Below are 21170 nucleotides of genomic sequence, written 5' to 3' on the forward strand. Positions count from 1 at the left end.
AATGGAGAATATGTGGAGATAAGAGGACAACTAGGTTAAACCAGCACTCAGAAGACAGAAAACTTATATAGAAATTTTTACTGTCTTGAAAAGCAGATCTTACCAACAAACTGTTAATGAAGATACCAATACCACAGCTTTCTTAACTTTTACAAAAAGTAAATATTTGATTGATTTGACAAATTGATTCACTATGAAAATTCTTTGTCTTTCTGAAATAAATTAGGTCTGAAAAAGCATGGGATAAATCCGGACTAGCTGAACATAGCGGACAATGAGGAATACTGAGAATTCAAGAACAATTGCAGTGGATTTTTGATCCTACTGCACGTACTGGCTTTGTGGAAGCCTAGGCAGTTTGAATGCTCACCTTACGAGACCTGGATAGAGGTGGGCAGTCCTTGGGCTTCCCACAGGTCAGGGAACCCTGATTGCTCTTCGAGCAGATGGGGGGGGGGGACTTGATCGGGGGAGGGGGAGGGAAATGGGAAGCGGTTGTGGGGACGAGGCAGAAATCCTTAATAAATAAATAAATTAAAAAAAAATAAAAAAAAATTAGATATAATTTATTTATGATCTGGAGACAATTATAAATTTAGAACTCTGAATGAAACCAATGGTAGCCTCATACGCTGTTGCACTAACATAGGACTTCTCCCAGGCAGAGCCTGGGTCCTGCTCCCCCTTCCCCTTCATCTCTGTATTGCCTCCTTCCAGCTCCTGATTCAGAGCCCAGCGCATGAGAGTATAGGGACACTGGTCATCAAGTCAGACTGCGGTGGAAACAGCACTGGTGACCTCAATCCCTTGGTCAACTATTTTCTTCCCTGATATCTGCCTGGTCCATACTCACCGTGGTAACCTCTCCTGACATGAAACACCCATCCTTATCCTAAGATCAAGCAGATAACAATGCATCATATTTTATGTGTCATGAGCCATTAAAAAGCATACAGACTTTTAGGCTCCTTTCTGTTTATGTAACAGAGAAATTAAAACCTGTAGTTCCCATGACTTAAGTCCTTTTGGAAAAGGTGAGGAAAGGAACTTTTTGAGTTACAATAAAATAAATAAAATATAATCACAAAGTACTTCTAAATTAAGTTTTGCCTTCCCTTTAATTTTTTGGGTTTTTTTTATTTTTAAATCCTATTCCTCTCTTCTTGATGCTTTTAATAACTAAGATAGGTTATTTCCTGCATTGCCAATGATTGCCTTTCTTGGACCCAAGACTTAAGGAGTCAAAAAAAAAAAAACACAAGAAATTCTCAAGTATTCATGTTTGAGAGTGTGTGTGGGGGGGGGCAGGACTGGGTACTATATTAACAGTGACTATGCACATGAACACCTAGGGGACTACCTTCTGCCACTATTGCTGGCAACTAGGGACACCAGAAGAACTGACAGTGAAAATAGTCCTGTAGCTTAATGGGTGTCCCTCATGGCGATACCCCAACACTTTCATCTGCAGACTTGGAATGTTGTCAACTTAGAGGGCCACTGGGAGTTTATCCTGGCGTAGAAATTGTCTTCAATCGTGTAGACTATATCTTCGGTGGGGAGTTGCAGTGTACTCTCGAAAGCTTCATTCATATAAGCATGGAAGACGACCGAGCGGAAAAGAGAGTCGCTGAAAAAGATTAGGAAGGTCACTTTTCAGGTCGGAGCAGAGTTTTCGCTTATGATTCAGTAAGACTGGGTATTCATGAGTGCAGAAGCCCCATCCACAAAAACTGTAACAGGAAGTGAATAGCACCACACAGGGACCCGTTAGTAAAATCATAGAGACATTTGCTTGATAAACATCAGACACAGAAAGAAACATTTAACAAAGAAAGTTGATATTGGCATCCATTGGGATACTCATGAAATAGAACACAAAAGTCAGATATCTAAAAAGACAGATACCTAACATCATAGGGAGTTACCTAATCAGGCTGTGCACGTGGGAACTGGGCTAAGAGTTGGATGACTGCTGTATTTACAGCTTAGGACTGTGGCCCTTTAGAAAGGGTTAGGAGGGCCTGGTGACCCATGCTGGATCCCTGGACCCACAGAAAGGCAGAAGGAGTGAACCAGCTTCACAAAGTTGCTCTCTGGCCTTCACAGGTGCCATGGAACCTGCATGTGTGCACATAAACACACCACCACCACCACCTCCTAACACAACAAAAGATAAGTAAGTTATTGTTAAAAGTGCTTTTAAAATCTACATAGCATCTGCACCCTCCAATGCTAACATAGACAAGAAATGTGTAAAGCAATGAAGCAGGGCTTTTCCACAGGGGCTGGTGGTCTGGGAAACAGTTGCAAAGTGTACAGTCTGGGGCACACTCGTATCCACCACATGCACAAAACCATCAGGCACTGTAGGGAGAGGAACTAATGTTGGGACAGAGTTACTGGTGTTTGAAAGCTGGCCTTTCCCACTAGATGGGGGGGGGGTTACCCTGATAGTCAAGTGGACTGCTATGTGAGCTTCCTAGAACTCATAAAGCAGCAAATCAGAGAAGAAAACAGGCTAACTTTAACTCATGGGTAGTGTTTAGGCAGAGTGGCGTTTTGTTGTCTAAACACTGGCCATCTCTACTGTTGAAATGTAGTCAGGCACATGAAGAGCACATGTGCTGTCATTTACAAAGAAGATGGGACCAAGTTTTTCTCTGTGTAGTTCAGTTTCACACGTACAAATACGGAAACAACGTAGGGTCAGAAAGCTCAGATGAGCCAATGTGACAACTGACAGGAAATGGTCTTGGACTTTTTTGTTTTGATCTTCATTTTTGTATTGTTTTAGATTTTATCTGGCCCTTCCTTCCTTCCTTCCTTCCTTCTTCTTTTTCTTTCTTTGAAAGAAGGAGAACATAGCATTGGGTGGGTTGGGAAGTGGCATGACCTGAGATGAGTTGGTAGAGGCAAAGGAACATGAGCAAAGTATATATGAAAAAATAATTAAAATAAGTAAATAAAAAAGGAGGGGAAAGAATGGGAGAAAGAGGAGGAGAAAAGAAAAGAAAGAAAGGAACAAGGAGAAATCCACAAGATGACAAGCTTCGAAGCAATCGACACAGCGTGACAACTTACACCTCTGGCTTCCTCTTCTTTCTCGTGTGTCTGCACTCTGAAACAGAGGGGGGCAGTTAGGTGGAGTTAAATTGAACATGTCATCAATCACATTCATGATCTTTTATTCTAAGCAAGACTATTGTTTCTGTTTATAATTGAACCATTCCCTGGTAAAGTGGGAAGGTCATCTGTTCCTCTACCATACAGAAAGTCTTTCCTCTGCCTTTTCGGTTTGATGCACTCACCCAGATACCATTCCTAATGTGCTAGAATGGCATTGGTAAATTCTTTCACTGAAAGAAATGAAGTCTGGGGTTTGAAACTGGCTGCTGGAGATAAGCTTAAACATCGACTCCCCGAGTGACCTGAGACACAAGGTCCTGCTAATGGTTTCTTCCATCAAGAACCATTTTTAAAATGTCACTATAATGGCTTTGGTTCCTTCCATAATGTTCTTCAGAAGTATGTACCACTAAAATATTACTTACTCTCCACTTGCTGTTAAAGACCTTTGATTCCCAGAAGCCACCCACCCTCGGGGGAGAATAAACAACTTTGGGCTAAGAAAGTGAACGTATTTGTAGTATTTTACACAATTTATACTCCCCCTTTTAAAACATTATCTTGCTATTTTATTCTAAGCTAGTCATAACCTATGATTCTTCTATATCAGTAGTCTGCATCCTGAGATTATAGGTGTACACCTAAGAGTCAGCTTAAATAATCATTACGAATAACCAAGTTCTAAATATTAGAGAGAAACTTCCTGATGTTTGACACATGTATTCTTATTCCCAAATTTCTACACAGTCATGTGAAACAGGTCAGTAATGAGCTCATGTGTGGTATCTTGAAATGACAGTGACTGACATTCTTATACAGGGAATGGGCTAGACAGACAGAAACGCCTGTGCATTCCCACAAACCCTGTAGGAAAGGGTCAAGCAGACCTAAGTGCCACTGTCAAAGAATTCTGTTCAGGGGTTAGTCATGCAGTTTTCCCTCCAATGTCCTATTTGCCTCTTCTATTAGAAATGTTCCAGAACATTCAACAGTATCATCACAGGGACAAAAACAGATCTGCAGGCTAGAAAAGAACACACTATAGGTCTCACGATGGTCCCCTGCCTGCCAGATCTCAAGCCTGTTTCTTTAAAAACTTATTCTTTCTTTCTTTCTCTGTGTGTATGTGTGTATGTATGTATGTGTGATTGTGTGTGTATGATTGTGTGTATGTGCTTATGCATGCATATATGTGTGTATGTATGTGTGATTGTGTGTGTATTATTGTGTGTATGTGCATATGCATGCACGTGTGTGTGTGTGTCTGAATATGTACTCTACAAAGAAAGTGCCTAAATCTAGAGGTATCCCCATGTGGATGTAATAACAGGCAGTTGCGAGTCACCCACCCAGGTTCTGGGATAGATCTCACATCCTCTATAGGAGCAGTCAACCACCTAAGTGCTGAACCCTCTCTTCAGTCCCAAATTCAATTTCTTTATAGTAAGTGTAATTTTTTCTCTTGAGGTAGCCAACAATTGAAATATAAAGCATATGCTGTAAACCCAAATACAGAGACAGAAGACTAAGAACTTCAAAACTGGCCTCAGCAACACTGTAAGTTCAAAGCCAGCCTGGGATATATAAGACAGAAGGTTTCAAAAATTACAAAAGAAATAAACCAAACAAACAATCATACTTAGGAAATGAGCCACCAATATTTAGCTTTACAAGTTACATGAAACAGGAATCCTAATGACGTACAGTAACAGTGTTCACTGAGCATGTCCCAAGTGTTAGAATCTCAGTGCACAGTAGGTCCTGATATCCAGGACCTGATATCCAGAAGGGACTGCAATATGTATCCTGCATTGGGGAACACAGAAAAGAACCTCATGGCATGTGGAGTTCCTTGCAGGCAGTCAGAACAGCTGAGAAGCCTTGCTCTAGCTCCTTGGTCTGGGAAGTAGACATAAAATGCACTGTCTTCTACCACAGGGCTAATGAAGACAGAGGAAGTACCATCTTGAAAGAAATGTGGGAAGACACCATTAGGCAAGAGGAACTGTGGAGTAAGCATTTTCCTACCGTCAAATTCTGTGCTCGGAACCGCTCTCCCTAGTCACTGCTCTGCTTTATAAGACAAACCTCCTAGACTGTGAGGCCGAGCTCTGGATACTCAGAATCAGGTACAGGACCTCTTTGTTTTAGAGTTTAAGGCCCAGCAGGACCCCACTTTCCTCAGTGGATTTAAAGTGGTTTTTCACTATGCCACAGGTATAAAAGATTTTGCTCTGCCAAAATTCCTTGGATTGTGTGACCATTTCCCAGGGAGACCCATTCCCATCCCTAACAATGAGACCTTGATAAAGCTACTCACTTAAGATCATCAGGATGCCTGTGAGAAGCAACAGCCCAACAGACATGGAGATTCCGATGTAGAGGCCCTTAGTGGGGATCACCAGGGGGCGGGGTGTTGGGATCTCTTCCTAAGGAAACATCAATCATTGAAGAGATGCCAAATGAGATGAGCAGAAAATACACCCCAGACCTCAACCTAGATTCTTTTCCTCCATTTTCTGTGGCTAATCTAGAATATGCAAGTATGTGGGAGTGTGCACCTTGATTCCCAGCACTTGAGAGGCAGAGGCAGAAGATTATCTGAGCGTTCCAAGACAGCCTGGTCTACATAGCAGTTCTGGGACAGCCAGGGCCACATAGAGAGATCACACATTTAAATGAAATAGAATAGAACACGCAAGTAAACCAAACAACCTGAGCTGGTACTAAGTTGTTCGACTCTAGAAAACACAAACTTCAGTGTCTAGGAGAAAGATGAAAATGTTTTCTCTGTGGTTTGAGGTGACAACATGGTTGCATATCTTGTGAGTGATTATATCTGCATTAATATTATATTATATTATATCTGCATTAATATTATATTATATATCAGTAGGTTATTCCTCTATTGAGAAAAACAGTGGCTCCTTTCTCAGTCAATGTTCTGATGTTCCCAGCCTGTGCTCAGCTACTGAGCCTGGTCTTTCCTCAAAAATCGTAATTGTCTTGTAAAATTCTGGACTCGATGTTTTTCTTCTTCTTTCTTTTTTTCTTTGTTTTTGGTTTTGGTTTTTGAGACAGGGTCTTACTTCTCACTACCTAGTCACAGCTCTGCTAAACTCTGTATAGACCAGGCTGCCCCCGAACTCACAAAGATGGGCCAGACTTTATTTATGGCTGGGAGTAAAGCCATGGTCCACCATGCCCAGCAAGATCTACAGCTTTAAAAAAAAAATACTCAGAAGAAACTGCTCCAACGCAGCCTGATTACCACCGTGTGATCAGACAGAAATGCAGAATCTCCCTAGTGCCCTGGTGCAGGGGATCAGGGATCAGCACACACTGGAATAAGCAGGAGGCAGGTGGGCAGCAGGTGAGACCTCTCTAATAGCTTGACACTAATCTACTAACTGTAAACAGAGCCCATGGATGAGACCAGGTCTTTTTCCATTTATGAGCCTCGTCTCTGGAGTCACAATCCAGGCTCCTCTGTTTAGTCAGGGAGACCATAGAAGTGTTAGCTAAGTTCTGTGAGTGCCGTCTCTACGTCCTCAAACATGTTCAGTGGATTCCTGGGAAAGGGATTCTCAGGTCCTTCTTGACAAACACTGTAGGTATATAAAGTAATATGTGTTGGTTTTGAGACAGTATCATGTGTATTCTAACTGACCTGGTACTCACTATGTAGCCAATACAATGAATTTCGTCCCCCCGCATACACCTCCTGAGTACCTGGATCACAGGTGAGTTCATCATGTCTTCACAAACATTTACTTCATAACATTTTCCTGACTACGAATGGCAGCAATGGCTATTCTTTCTCATACATCTTCAAATATTTTTTTTCAACTTTTTCATGAGCTAAAGTCTAGAAAGTTGATCTACAGGTTCCGGATGTGTGCTGCTATTGCTAGGCACACCTGTAATCCCAGAACTTGAGAAGTTGAGACAAGAGGGTCAGGAGTTCTTGATCATTCTCAACTCCATGGAGAATTCAAGGCCAACCTGGTCTCCAGGAGACCCTGTCCCCAAAACAAGCAAATCAAAAACCTAGACACAGCACACAAGCACACAAGGTGTGTCTCTGTGCACTGTTCTCGATACACCTAGAGTCAGACTGACAGCTTCAGAGTCCAGATCTGTTTGTTCTTGTTTTGAGTTTAATTCTCTTTCTTCATGCTGGTAAAGCTGACTGTTCTGCAGTTAAGCTAGCTCAGCTACGACTACACCATGCAAGGTTGTGCTAAACACAGCACAAGTCTGTTCAACTAGCAATCCTTTGACATGGTGTGATGGCTTCTGATATTGTACTAGTATATGCAAATACGGTATGCTAATTTAGTCTCCTCTAGCTAATTCGTTCTTTTTATTTTAATGTAACTTTTAAACATAGAAAATGAATCAGTCTCTCTGTGTGTCCTTGCCTCCCTCCATTGCTTGTAAAATATCACTTATTAGGCACCGCTGACAAACTTGCCCATCAAAGTAAACTTGACACTCTTTTTAGAGTCAAATTCTTCTCTTATTTTCATGCGATTTATCATATATATAAAATATTGTCTTGATCTCTCTTGGATTGTTGAGACAAGTTCTCATGGTGGACTCAAGCTGACCTTGTAGTCCAGGCTATCCTCAAATTTAGTATCTCCTGTGTCAGCTTCCTGGATCCTATGATAAAGGAAGAAACAACTATGCTCGCCTCTTTTTCTCTTCTATTTCTTCTTCTTCTTTTGAGACAAAAGTCTGTAAATTGATTTACAGAGTCCCTAAGGGCAACACGATTCCAGGAAGATAGAAGAGAATCTTGTTATTAACACAGAGAGGGATTTGCTTACAGTGTGATTATTCCAAGGGTGATGTGAAGATGTCACAGTTTCAGTGTAAACTGTTCAAAAAGAATGAAAATTGTCATTAGAATAATGTTATACGTTCATTATAGACACTACACATATTCATACCAACTTCTATGGAAGATTAAATGTTAAATAACATGATCAAAAACTATAGCATCAGACTAAATAGCAGTATTTTGTTAAATTTATCTAGAAAGTTATATATCTTAATGTTTCTGTTCCTCTCTCCCTCTCTCTCTCTCTCTCTCTCTCTCTCTCTCTCTTTTTCTCTCTCTCTCTCTCTCATACATATACATGCCCAGGTAGTCTATAAGACTGAGTATGGCTGTCCAGTTTGCATGGCATATAGCTGCATATGCAAATGAAGGAGCAAGTTTTGCATCGATTATTCAATATCTCATGAAAAGCGTTTGGGCTCATATTTTTAACATCAAATCACTTTTGAATGGGTTGTTGAAGAGAGTAACTTCTGAATAGTAACTTTTTAAATAAAACACTTATAAAAAGAAAAAAAAATTAGGTGAAGCAGAGCACTTAGAATTGGAACAGCCTAAGGTCCCACCTTCTCTCTACTTCCATATTAGCTGAGGATTCTAAGTGCACAAAGGCCGTACACACACTGAAACATCAGGATGATCTCTACTCAGAATGAGAGGAACTACCATGACATCCGAACAGCTTGTGCGTTCTTATCTAATGTGTCAGTTTGCCTTGGCCTGATCAGAATTGCTTCAGAAATCACCTGTACTATCACTCACAAGTGGACGTGCCACACATGATGTGAGGGTTGGGATTTCGTGTGGCAGGAGAGACACTGAACTTCAATCTGATTTTGGGGTGTTTCTGAGATACCTTTTTTGGAATTCTGTATGTAAAGAATTCTCATCCTGCTGAGTCACAGTGATAAACAAATGGTTTACATCCTAACAGTGGGTGCCCAGTTTCATTTTATTCTTGAAAAAGCAAATGTCAGAAATATCTGCTGAAAGTGTGTGCGTACACATACATGCATACAAACACACACACACACACACAATGCCCAAACAATGAGTGGTACAGCTTCAGGTCTATGGGACTCCCAGTTCCTGCCAAAGCTGGCACTGCCAAGCATGAGTACATGTGGCTGGCCTTGGCCTCCTGATTCTCACCTTCCATTTTTACTCATTGGGGCGCACTTCCAAGGAGCCAAAGGCAATGACTAGGTTTAGGAAACATCTACAGTCTAGAGTCTTTTTGTATCTTAAGCACAACCTTCCAGGTATAAGAAAAAGTGACTCAAATATTAAATAAATATTAAAATGAATAAATTAAATAAATATTAATTTCAACACTGACAGGCATGGTGGCAAACACCTTCCATTACTTGAAGAGGCAGGAAGACCTTTGTGACTTCAGTGGACATCACGAGATCCATGACAGCCAAGTTGAGATCCTAGCTCAACAAAATAGAATTCAAATAATATCACTCTAGCTGGTCACATTATCATGTCAGCTGTTACTGCTTTTCTAAATCTCTGTTTTCCATAGAGTCAGGAACTTGTTCTCCAAACTCAGCCAATGAGCCAATCCCCTGATGCAAGCAAAAGCTAAGTCTTGAAAAGTTTGCCAGTCTCGAGAGATCCTCACAGTTCTCCAATGTTTACAGCGGCCTGGAGCAAAATGGGTTCTCTCACAAATCCTTATGTTCTAAAATCCCAATCTAAAATCTAGGGCCCTCTGCAAATTTGGCTTGTAGCCCAGTACTACAGAGTCCTCTTATTTAAGTGAATACAGGACAAACTATCTAAACATAAATCTCAGAGCCTATGGCTGGAGTTATGACCCCAGAGTCAGAAGAACCAGCTTCCAACTCAAGTGAACAGGGACAGAGTCTGAGCCACTTTCTGTCTTCCATAACTTCCACCATGAACTGTCTGTCCCTGTCACCATGAAAGAGGGACATATCACAGCTATATAGGACACAAGTGTCTGAGAATTAAACACTGCATCATGAAGCATGTAGCATGCTGCCTGGTGCTCAGGAAACATTGAATGTCAATTTTACTACACTATGGCCTTGGCTGGATGGCCCAATTTCAGAATATCTGAAAAGGGTTCGATTGTGCCTACCCAGACACTAGTTCTCAGTCATTCTTTCTTTACTTTTTCATCAGAAAGTCAGGCCCTACTATCCTAGATTCCTAACATCCTCATCAGCTATCCTAGATCAATGATCAACCTAAATCTGGCTAGTACTGAATCCCTGGAAAATCTCATATAGAGAGATGGGTGTCCTCCAGGTTCAAATTGTTACAGAACAGGTGGTGCACATACAAAGACTAGAGAACCATGGACAAAGTGAAGTCAATGTTTAGAACCCAATTAAGACTCCTTCACCTAGATCATACTTATGACTGCCTTGTTGTCTGTGTCCTACAGAACTCTATGAGAAGGCCTCTGATTGATAAAACACACAAAATTTACCTGATTCGGAAGTCTGCCTGTCTACTGGTAGTAGAGAAGTAGAGGTAGAGATTGTGGTTGATTTTGGAGTATTTGTGGGTATCCTTGTAGTAATTGTGCATTTTTTGGTAGTTGAGGGTCTCCTTGTAGTAGTTGTGGGGTTGATCATAGTCAAGGTTCTCTGTGGAATAGTTGTGTGTTTTGTCATAGTTGCTGTTCTTTGTGGAGTAGTTGTAGATTTTATAGAAGGGGTGGGTCTTCTTGAAGTGGGTTTGGGTTTTATGGTTGTTAGGGGTCTACTTGGAATAGATGTAGGTTTTATAGAAGGTGTGGGTCTTTGTGGAGTAGTCATGGGTTTTATGGTTGTTGATGATCTCCTCGGAGTAGTTGTGACTATTGTGGTAGTTGAGGGTCTCTTTGTAGTAGTTGCGGGTTTTGGGGTAGACGAGGGTCTCCGTGTAATAGTTGTCGGTTTTCTGGTAATTGAGGGTCTCCCTGTAGTAGTTGTAGATTTTGGAGTAGCTGAGAGTATACTTGTAGTAATTGTGGGTTCTGTAGTAGTTGTGGGGTTTGTCATAGTAGAGGGTCTCCTTGTAGTAGTTGCTGGGTTTTTAGTAGTTGATGGTCTCCTTGTAGTAGCTGTGGGAACTGTGGGAACTAAGGGACTCCTTGTAGTAATTATGGGTTTTACGGTTGTTGGGGGTCTACTTGGAATAGTTGTGGGGATTATGGTAATTGTGGGTCTCCTTGGAGTAGTTGTGGGGTTTGTAGTAGTTGGCAGTCTTTTTGTAGTAATTGTGGGTTTTGTGGTAGCTGAGGGTCTCCTTGTAGCAATTGTGGGTTCTGTGGTAGTTGATGATCTCCTTGTAGTAGTTGTGGGTTTTGTGGTAGTTGAGGGTTTCCTTGTAGTAATTGTGGGATTTACAGTTGTCAGTGGTCTACTTGGAATAGTTGTGGGGATTTTGGTAATTGTGGGTTCTGCAGTAGTGGTGGGGCTTGTGTTAGTTGAGGGTTTCCTTGTAGAAGTTGTTGGGTTTGTGGTAGATGATGGTCTTCTTGTAGTAGTTGTGGGTATTGTGGTAGCTGAGGGTTCCCTTGTAGTAATTGTGAGTTCTCTGGTAGTTGAGGGTCTCTTTGTAGTAATTGTAGGCTTTGCAGTTGTTCGGGATCTACATGGAATAGTTGTGGGGATTGTAGTAATTGTGGGTTCTATAGTACTTGTGGGGCTTGTGGTCATTGAGGGTCTTCTTGTAGTAGTTGTTGGGTTTGTGGTAGATGATGGCCTCTTTGTAGTAGTTGTGGGTTTTGTGATAGCTGAGGGTCTCCATGAGGTAGTTTTGGGGTTTGTCATAGTAGAGGGTCTCCTTGTAGTAGTTATGGGGTTTGTTGTGGTAGAGGGTCTCCTTGTAGTAGTTGTTGCATTTATAGTTGTTGATGGTCTCCATGTAGTAGTTGTGGGGTTTGTCATAGTAGAGGGTCTCCTTGTAGTAGTTATGGGGTTTGTTGTGGTAGAGGGTCTCCTTGTAGTAGTTGTTGTGTTTGTAGTAGTTGATGGTCTCATTGTAGTAGTTGTGGGTTTTGTGGTAGCTGAGGATCTCCATGTAGTAGTTGTAGGGTTTGTCATAGTAGGGGGTCTCCTTGTGGTAGTTATGGGGTTTGTCGTAGTTGAGGGTCTCCTTATTGTAGTTGTTGCATTTGTAGTAGTTGATGGTCTCCTTGTAGTAGTTGTGGGTTTTGTGGTAGCTGAGGATTTCCGTGTAGCAGGGTTTGTCATAGTAGAGGGTCTCCTTGTAGTAGTTATGAGGTTTGTCATAGTAGAGGGTCTCCTTGTAGTAGTTATGGGGTTTGTCGTAGTAGAGGGTCTTCTAGTAGTAGTTGTTGTGTTTGTAGTAGTTGATGGTCTTTTTGTAGTAGTTGTGGATTTTGTGGTAGCAGAGGATCCCCATGTAGTAGTTGTGGGGTTTGTCATAGTAGAGGGTCTCCTTGTAGTAGTTATGGGGTTTGCCGTAGTAGAGGGTCTTCTTGTAGTAGTTGTTGGGTTTGTCGTAGTTGAGGGTCTCCTTGTCGCAGTTGTTGCATTTGTAGTAGTTGATGGTCTCGTTGTAGTAGTTGTGGGTTTTCTGCTAGCTGAGGATTTCCTTGTAGTACTTGTGGGGTTTGTCATAGTAGAGGGTCTCCCTGTAGTAGTTGTTGGGTTTGTAGTAGTTGATAGTCTCTTTGTAGTAGTTGTAGGTTTTGTGGTAGCTGAGGATCTCCATGTAGTAGTTTTGGAATTTGTCACAGTAGAGGGTCTCCTTGTAGTAGTTATGGGGTTTGTTGTGGTAGAGGGTCTCCTTGTAGTAGTTGTTGGTTTTGTAGTAGTTGATGGTCTCCTTGTAGTAGTTGTGGGGTTTATGGTAGTTGAGGATCTCCTTGTAGTAATTCTGGATTTTATGGTTGTTGGTGGTCTTCTTGGAATAGTTGTGGGTATTTGGGGGATTTTTGGGTTTGGGGGGATTATGGGGATTGAGGGAATTGAGGGGATTGTGGGGATTATCGGGATTGCAGAGATTATGGGTTTCCCTGGAGTAGTTTTGGGGTATGCAGTAGTTAATGGTCTCCTTGTAGTAATTGTGGGTTCTTTGGTAGTTGAGGGTCTCTTTGTAGTAGTTGTAGGTTTCATGGTAGTTGTTCTCCTTATAGTAATTGTGGGGTTTGTGGTTGTTGAAGGTCTCCTTGTAGTAGTTGTGGGGTTTGTCATAATTGCTGGTCTCTGTGAAGTAGTTATGGATTTTATAGGAGGTGTCGGTCTTCTTGAAGTAATTTTGGGTTTTATGGTTGTTGAGGGACTACTTGGATTAAATGTGGGTTTTATAGGAGGTGTGGGTCTTCTTGGAGTTGTCATGGGTTTCATGGTTGTTGATGGTCTCGTCAGAGTAGTTGTAGGTTTTTTGGTAATTGTGGGTCTCCTTGGAGTAGTTGTTGGGTTTGTAGTAGTTGATGTTCTCCTAGTAGTAGTTGTGGATTTTGTGGCAGTTGAGTGTCTCCTTGTAGTAATTGTGGGTTCTCTGGTAATTGAGGGTCTCTTTGTAGTAGTTGTAGGTTTCATGGTAGTTGAAGGTCTCCTTGTAGTAGTTGTGGGTTTTGTGGTAGTTGAGGTTCTCCTTGTAGTAATTGTGGGTTTTGTGGTAGTTGATGGTTTCCTTGTAGTGGTTGTGGGTTTTGTTGTAGTTGATAGTCTCCTTGTAGTAATTGTGGGTTTTGTGGTAATTGAGAATCTTTTTGTAGTAATTGTGGGTTTTGTGGTAGTTGCTGATCTCTGTGGAGCAGCTGTAGATTTTGTCATAGTTGAGAGTCTCTTTGGAATAGTTGTGTGTTTTGTCATAGATGTTGGTTGTTGTGGGGTAGTTGTGGATTTTATAGGAGGTGTAAGTCTTCTTGAAGTAGTTTTGGGATTTATGATTGTTGGTGGCCTACTTGGATTAGAGGTGGTTTTTATAAGAGGTGTGGGTTTTCTTGGAGTAATCAGGTGTTCTATGGTTGTTGATGGTCTTCTTGTAGTAGTTGTTGGTTTTGTGGTAACTGAAGGTCTCCTTGTAGTCCTAGTGTATTTTGTAGTAGTTGAGGGTCTTTTTGGAATAGTAGTGGGGTTTGTGGTAGCTGAGGATTTCCTTGTAGTAGTTGTGGGGTTTGTGGTAGTTGAGGATTTCCTTGTAATAGTTGTGGGTTTTGTTGTAGCTGAGGGTCTGTTTGTAGTAGTTGTGGATTTTCTGATAGTTAAGGGTCTTCTTGTAGGAGTTGTGCGTGTTATCGTAGTTGAGGGTCTCCTTGTAGTAGTTGTGTATTTTGTGGTAGGTGAGGGTCTCCTTGGAGTCGTTGTAAGCTTTGGAGTGGTTGAGGGTCTCCTTCTAGTAGTTATGCGTTTAGGAGTGGTTGAGAGTCTCCTTGTGGTAGCTCTGGGTATTTTAGTTGTTCCTGGTTTCCTTGAAGTAGAGATGAGTTTCCAGTGTGTAGTTCTGGTGTGCCTTGAAGTAGTTCTGGGTCCATTGATAGGTTTGAATGCACTTGTAATTGTAACTCTTCTTGAAGAACTTGTTGGAACTCCTGGATCTAGAAATCAATATAAAAGCAAAGGTCAGCCAAGCAAGAGAAAGAAGAGCCTTAGACACACCCCTCCCTCACATATCAGGTAGAGGCTGTCTCCAGGCAGATGCTCCTCTCCTGAACTTCTGCTCTTTGTCATTGGCCACCTAGGCCACCAGGACGGGGCTGTGGAGACAGCTCATCAATAGGAGGCAGCTGCACTGACAACCTTGAGATGAGAATGGGGCCCGCATCCCTACTGAAACATGTTCTAAGTGATAGGTCAGATGTTCACATTTCTCTCAGCATCTCTGTGACACTGAGAGGGTGTTGGGAACTGGGACTGAGTGTGTTCCTCTCCAGGGCGACTGACTTCACCCACTGACTGCACTCTGAGCATGTTCTAGTCTAGAGAGGACATACACAGTGCTGCATCACAAGGCTAACTAGGCTAGTTGGCCCGCAAGAGGTCCCATGCAAGGCCCAACACTAAATTATGTGCATATTTGTATTGGGAAGAGACACAATCAACTCTAGATTCTTCCAGGCTAAGAGAAACAGGGTGAATATTCCTTATCAAAAAAATTTTGGTGTCAACAGTTTCAGAATTTTGGCAATTCTGAAAATTTTGTAACAGCTTACGTATAGCTCACATATGGGGCTCATGTCTAAATATGAATAGATGTAGCATTCATTGCATACACTTTATATACATAGCTTATAGGGAGATTTATAAACTATTGATAATTCTATGTATGAATACTTTATGGCAATGAAATTTTCAGTTATATTACCAAGGCCTTGTCCAAGAGGTTTTAGATATTGAAGCACTGCAGACCTCATATTGGGACAACCTGCAATTCACAAATTAGGAAAAGAATCAGAAGTGCTGCAGGAATCCAAGCAGCTCACTGATGCTCAGGGAGTGCAAGAATGTCAAGGCTGGAGTTGAGGGGAAATGTGCCTGGAGGAAAGAGCCCATGATTAAGTCCAGAAGAAGCACATAGTGCTGATGTCAGCTGACGGCTTCCACACAAGCAGCTCTTAGTGATGCTAACTCTTCTGACTACAAAATAAACCCTGCAAACTGGGAACAACTGCTCTGAACACTCTTCTCTGCAGTAGAAGTGGTGGCATTTGAATCGAGCCAGGTTTTACCTCCAAAGAAGGAAAAGAAATGAATTTACCTGTTAGAGGCAGGAAACTAGAAAAAGTAGAGTCCAGCCCACGGTTAAAATTTAAAAATTGTATTTCTTCATTTATTTCTGTTGTCTCTGTCTCTCTGTTTCTGTCTCTGTCTCTCTCTCTCTGTCTCTCTCTCTCTCTGGTGTGTGTGTGTGTTTGTGTGTGTGTGTGTGTTTGTGTGTGTGTGTGTGTGTGTGTGTGTGTGATTGTGTGTGTATGCGCGCGCACGTAATTTTTCATGGCCAACGAGTTAAGGTCAGACAACAGTTTGAGAGAGTTGGTTCTCACCTTCTCCCAAATAGGCTGCAATAACTGAATTCCAGTAATCAAGCTTGCCCATAGGCACTTTAACCCACTCTTGTTGTTTGAAAGAAAATGTCCCCAAAAGGAGTGGCACTATTAGGATGTGTTTCTTTGTTGGAGTAGGTATGGTATTGCTGGAGGAAGTGTGTTAATATGGAGGCAGGCTTTCAGGTCTCCTGTGATCAAACTATACCCGGTGAGACTGTTCACTCCCTGTTTCCTGTGGGTCAAGATGTAGGACTCTCAGCTCCTTCTCCAGCACCATGCCTGCCTGCATGCCACCATGTCACACTGTGAGGATAATGGACTGAACCTCTGAAACTGTAGCCAACCCAACTGAAAGTTTTTCCTTTGTAAGAGTTGCCATGGTCATGGTGTCTCAGCAATAGAAAACATAACTAAGCCACCCACTGAGCCATTTCACTGGTCCTCAAGCCCCTTTCCTACAGAGGGCTAGATAGTTATGTGTCCTGGACTCAGGAACCAAAACATAGGTGTTCAGGAGAATGTATTTATGTCAATCACATTGAAAATCACTGCTGATAACATAGCAAGGAGTGGGTGTGGCTGTGTTAGAAAAAAACTGTTCACATTATTCAATTCAAACTGTTCATAGTATTCAATTCAAACGGTTCACACTATTCAATTCCAACTGTTCACACTATTTGATTGAAACTGTTCACACTATTCAATCCAAACTATTCACACTATTTGATTCAAACTGTTCACACTATCCGATTCAAACTGTTCACACTATCTGATTCAAACTGTTCGCACTATTCAATTCAAGCTGTTCACACTGCTCGATCAAACTGTTAACACTATTTGATTCCAATTGTTCACACTATTCGATTCAAACTGTTCACACTATTCAATCCAAACTATTCACACTATTTGATTCAAACTGTTCACACTATCTGATTCAAACTGTTCGCACTATTCGATTCAAACTGTTCGCACTATTTGATTCAAGCTGTTCACACTGCTCAATCAAACTGTTCACACTATTTGATTCAAACTGTTCACACTATTCGATTCAAATTATTAGACTGTGATTGAGTCTACTGTGTGGGCAGAGGCTTAAGCACAATGCAAACCTTCCCTAGACGGAATGAATCTCTCATAGAGAAATGTAAGCATGGGAACATTCTAGTCATAAGACCCCTATGAGAACAACTAGGAAAGAAGCCACCAGTTTGGGAGCTTTGTTCTGGGGCAATTGTCCTCCCAGGTAGATGGGAACATTCAAAGGAGCTAATGAGGGTCCAAAGGCATGGGAAGAGGAAGCTTGGTGTGTTAAAATACACAGGAAATCATAAAAAGTCATAGTTAAGGATGAAACAGAGTCACTTTTGAACCCCTTAACTAGCCAGACAGAGGACTTGTCAACACTGACGTGTGAAATGGTTTCTACACTCGATACCAGCACACTGTCAATAATTTTAAGCAGCTGGGCACTGTAAAAGGCTTTTGAGCCCATCCGTCAAAAGACAGAGGCAGTTGGATCTGTGAATTCAAGGATAGTCTGGTCTACTTGAGAGATCCTGACTGTCCACACCATGCAGTGAGGTTCCGTGTCAAAACTAAAGAGATCAATAAGAAGGCACAAACGGCCAAGGCTGAACAATGACAAACGATGTGGATGTGCTGGCTGTTAAAAGAAGAGACAAGCTAGAATTGCTGTCAATTGTCAATGTGAGCCCTTAGCAACAGAGATTAGGGGATATCAGCAGAAGAAGCTGCATCCTCGTGGTTCTGCTCTTACTATGAAAATGATGGTGCATCACAGAGAAAAGTGTGATGATTTAAGAATTGGGGTTTTCCTGAACTTCCCACTGGTCCCCCCTGGACAGGCGCTGGGAGAAAAACATTTTCCCTCATGGCCATGTTCTTATACAAAAGGATAATTTTGTGACAAGATGGGAGGACTCTTTTAAAGCCCAAGGCAGGGCAGACCTGGAGTGGAACTCTGGTCCTCCTATGCATGTGGCCCGTGCTCAGCAAGGTCAGCTGATCCTTGTGGAAGCCAGCTCATCAGTGCAGCAGCTCCCTGCGTGGCCTGCTTTTCAGGTCAGAGCTGCTGGGCTTTTACAGTGTAGAGGACAGTGACTTAAAGCTACAAGACATTGACTCCGAGGCAGAGGACAGCCTTTCGTTCAGGTCACTTCAGCTTAGATAAAGCTCCCCACTGAGTTTCAGGATGGAGAGCAGATGCAGTTTCCTGGACCAACAAGATGGTCCCACGTATAGTTATGACCTGGATCCTGACTTAGCCCATGATCTTGCATTAGGCTGATCTTAGCCCTTACAAATAAATAAACAAGTAGGTGGTATACAACCGAATTATCAGGACTAAAGTACTATAGGCTGGAAATACAGGAGGGCATCGCCATCAAAGAACAGCCTGAGATACATGAGATTATGTCATTAAAAAAATAATAAAAAGCAAGTGTTTTAATCGCAAGCATGGTTATAAGAACCTCCATTTCCTTGTTCTAGAAAAAGAACAAATCTCAAGTAAACAGAAGGCTCGGTTCCCTGGCAGGTTCACGTATAGGACATATATAAAGCAGCAAGGCACACTCACCCGGCTGAACTTTTAGTGAGGCCGTCAGTCTCTGTATGCCATTCCATCCCTTCTTCTCCACTCGACAACAGTAGAGCCCACTGTCCCTCTCAGTGGCATTCTCTATGGTCAAGGACACATCTCCTTGAAGAAGCTGCCCCTTCAGCTGGTAGCGACGGTCTGTCCGATAGTAGACTCTGTGTCCATCGGTCAAGATGAGTGTCTGTCCGCATGTATCCCCACATTCCCCTCGGCCCCAACACATGGAGGAGATCCCATCAGACACTGGATAAGAACATGGCAGTGTCACAGGGTTGCCCACCACTCCAGGGACTTCTGGGAAAGAATCCACAGCCACTGTGATAAGAAGGTGAAATTGGAGAATGAGCACTCAACAGTTTCCTACAATGGATTCTATTTCTTCATTTCATTCCCAGTTTTCCTTTTGGCTCAACTGTGGCTAAACCTGGGGCATGGAAGGTAAGTGTTCTATCTCCAGCCTCAGCCTTCCTTTGCATGTTTGTCTGTAGCGTTTTCATAGCTTAACATTTTCACTGGAAACAGTTCTCTGTTAGCTTATTCTTCAGCATGTGTGTGGGAAAAACAACTTACTGCACTGTATTATATTCACACTGTATCTTTTAAATTTTTGCATTTATTCATTTATTTCGCTTTCTCTCCTTCCTTCATTTCATTCTATCTTTTATTCTTTTTTTCTTTTTGCGACAGAGCTCACTAGGTAGTTCTCACAGGCCTAGAAACCCATACAGATCCAGCTAACTCTGCCTTCTGACTGCCAAGATTAAAGGCATGCACCACCATGCCTGACCTCTTGGTTTGTTTTTAGACAGAGTGTTGCTGTGTAGCCCAGGCTGCCTCATACTCACTATCCTCTTGCCTCAGACTCCTGAGAACTGGGACTACACGTGTGTACCACTTGACATTAGCTCTAATTCCTAAACTTTTAAAATTGTTCTTCCAGACATTGTACATGATGAAGTATGTGTTCCTGCCAAACCGGAATTTGAAGGTAAAGTCAGGAAACTAATGAGTTCAAGACCAACCTGGGCTTATGAGACTCAGTTTCAAACCATCTCTAACCCCCCTCAGTGCTATTGAAAATGAAACCATTAACTTCACCCACCTCTCCTATACAAAGAGTAGGGTCCAGTTTTGTTTACAGCATCACTGATTTAAAGGCAGAATTTTACAAACTTCAACATCAGTTTTCAGAATGGCTTTTGTTTGTTCATATGGTTTCACTGCCTTTTTGGGACACAGTCTCTCTATGTAACCTTGGCTAGCCTCGGTATTTAGAACTCTGTAATAGAACTGGCTGCCTGAATTCATGGAGATCTGCCTGCCTCTACCTTCCCAGTGCTGGGATTAAGGATGTGCACCACCAGGGCAAACTCAGAATGGGCCTTCTAATACCATCTGGAGGACTGAGGCTTTAGGATTAGTTCCCCCGGAAAACAAACAAACAAACAAACAAACAAACAGAGCAAGGGTCCCTGCTTACATGTTGGTACCATTCCAGGAACTGAATAATACTCAATTATAAAGTGAGACCACAAACTCAGAATATTAACTCAAAAACTAAACCATGCAACTTTTAAACCTAAAGTAGTAATTTTAATATGAATCTTTTGAGATCGTGGATTGAAATTCCTATTACCAATTGTTTCCAAGTCAGGGAGCTCTGAGGGCTGAAGATGCAGCTCAGAGAACCATGCTCACCTCACTCATGCCAGCCTCTGGGTTGGTTCCCAGCACAGGATAACAGCGGACTGTGAGATTCACTAAATAGTCACCTATATTCAGGCTCAGGTCATGAGTTTGGGACATGGTCTGAGAAAGCACACTTCTTATTCTATAAAACAAGTGTGCAACGAGAGTGCATTTCCCACTGGGACACTCATTCCCTCATTTTGCCTTATAAGTTTTAGGATCACAAACATAACACATATTATAATAAAATTATAGAAATTATGAAAAGAATTAATGACCTTCCACAATCGCACTTCCCAGAGGTTAGATTGTAAAGTTAGAACGTGTATCAGGTGTAAGGGCTCACACCTCTAATCTCAGCTCTTGGGAGGTAGGGACAGGAGGATCAGAGGTTTGAGGTCATTCTCTGCTGTCTGTTATGTCTGGGGCAGCCAAGGCTATCATGGATCCTGTCCCAGATAATGTAATATGCAATTCACTGTTTTCCCCAATATCACAGAATGTGTTCGGTTACTATTTGTAATTAAATAATTGAGAAAGAGGGGTTTTTGACAGCATACAGGCCAAATGAAGGTTAGGTTGCCTATTCATTCATATCCTTTCTTCAGCCCTCATGCATTGACTAAAACATGCAAGTACATGTCCTCACCCTTACTTGAATGTAGACTGCATGTACATATATTCATCACTTACCTGATAGTCTTGCAGATATTATTTTTTTAATTGAGATAGGTTAAGAAATCTCTATGGAGCTACAATTTCATTTTGGTTCCCTGCTGTAATACAGATCCCAGGGACCTGTTTTTTTTTTTTCCAAACCCCTATCCTCCTAGCCATCCCTCTCACTTACCTGGGAGAAGGAGTAAGAGGCCTGAAACGAGGACTTGAGGATGCATCAT

At 41.9% G+C, this 21170-nt stretch overlaps 1 protein-coding gene across 1 annotated transcript; it reads right to left on the minus strand.

The window, feature by feature from the left end:
* Positions 1–1461: 1461 nt before the first annotated feature.
* LOC121464064 (hepatitis A virus cellular receptor 1 homolog) lies at positions 1462–21170 on the minus strand. The gene is made up of 6 exons (XM_041676689.1): positions 21122–21170; positions 18562–18897; positions 7965–8014; positions 5450–5558; positions 3085–3121; positions 1462–1630 (listed from the first exon to the last, which is right to left on the minus strand). Exons 1-6 carry the CDS (start codon positions 21168–21170, stop codon positions 1462–1464), a joined length of 750 nt encoding a protein of 249 aa, XP_041532623.1.

Source organism: Microtus oregoni, unplaced genomic scaffold, assembly GCF_018167655.1.
Source record: "Microtus oregoni isolate MIOR12 unplaced genomic scaffold, Mior012 000027F_ref0000203, whole genome shotgun sequence".
Lineage (NCBI taxonomy): Eukaryota > Metazoa > Chordata > Mammalia > Rodentia > Cricetidae > Microtus > Microtus oregoni.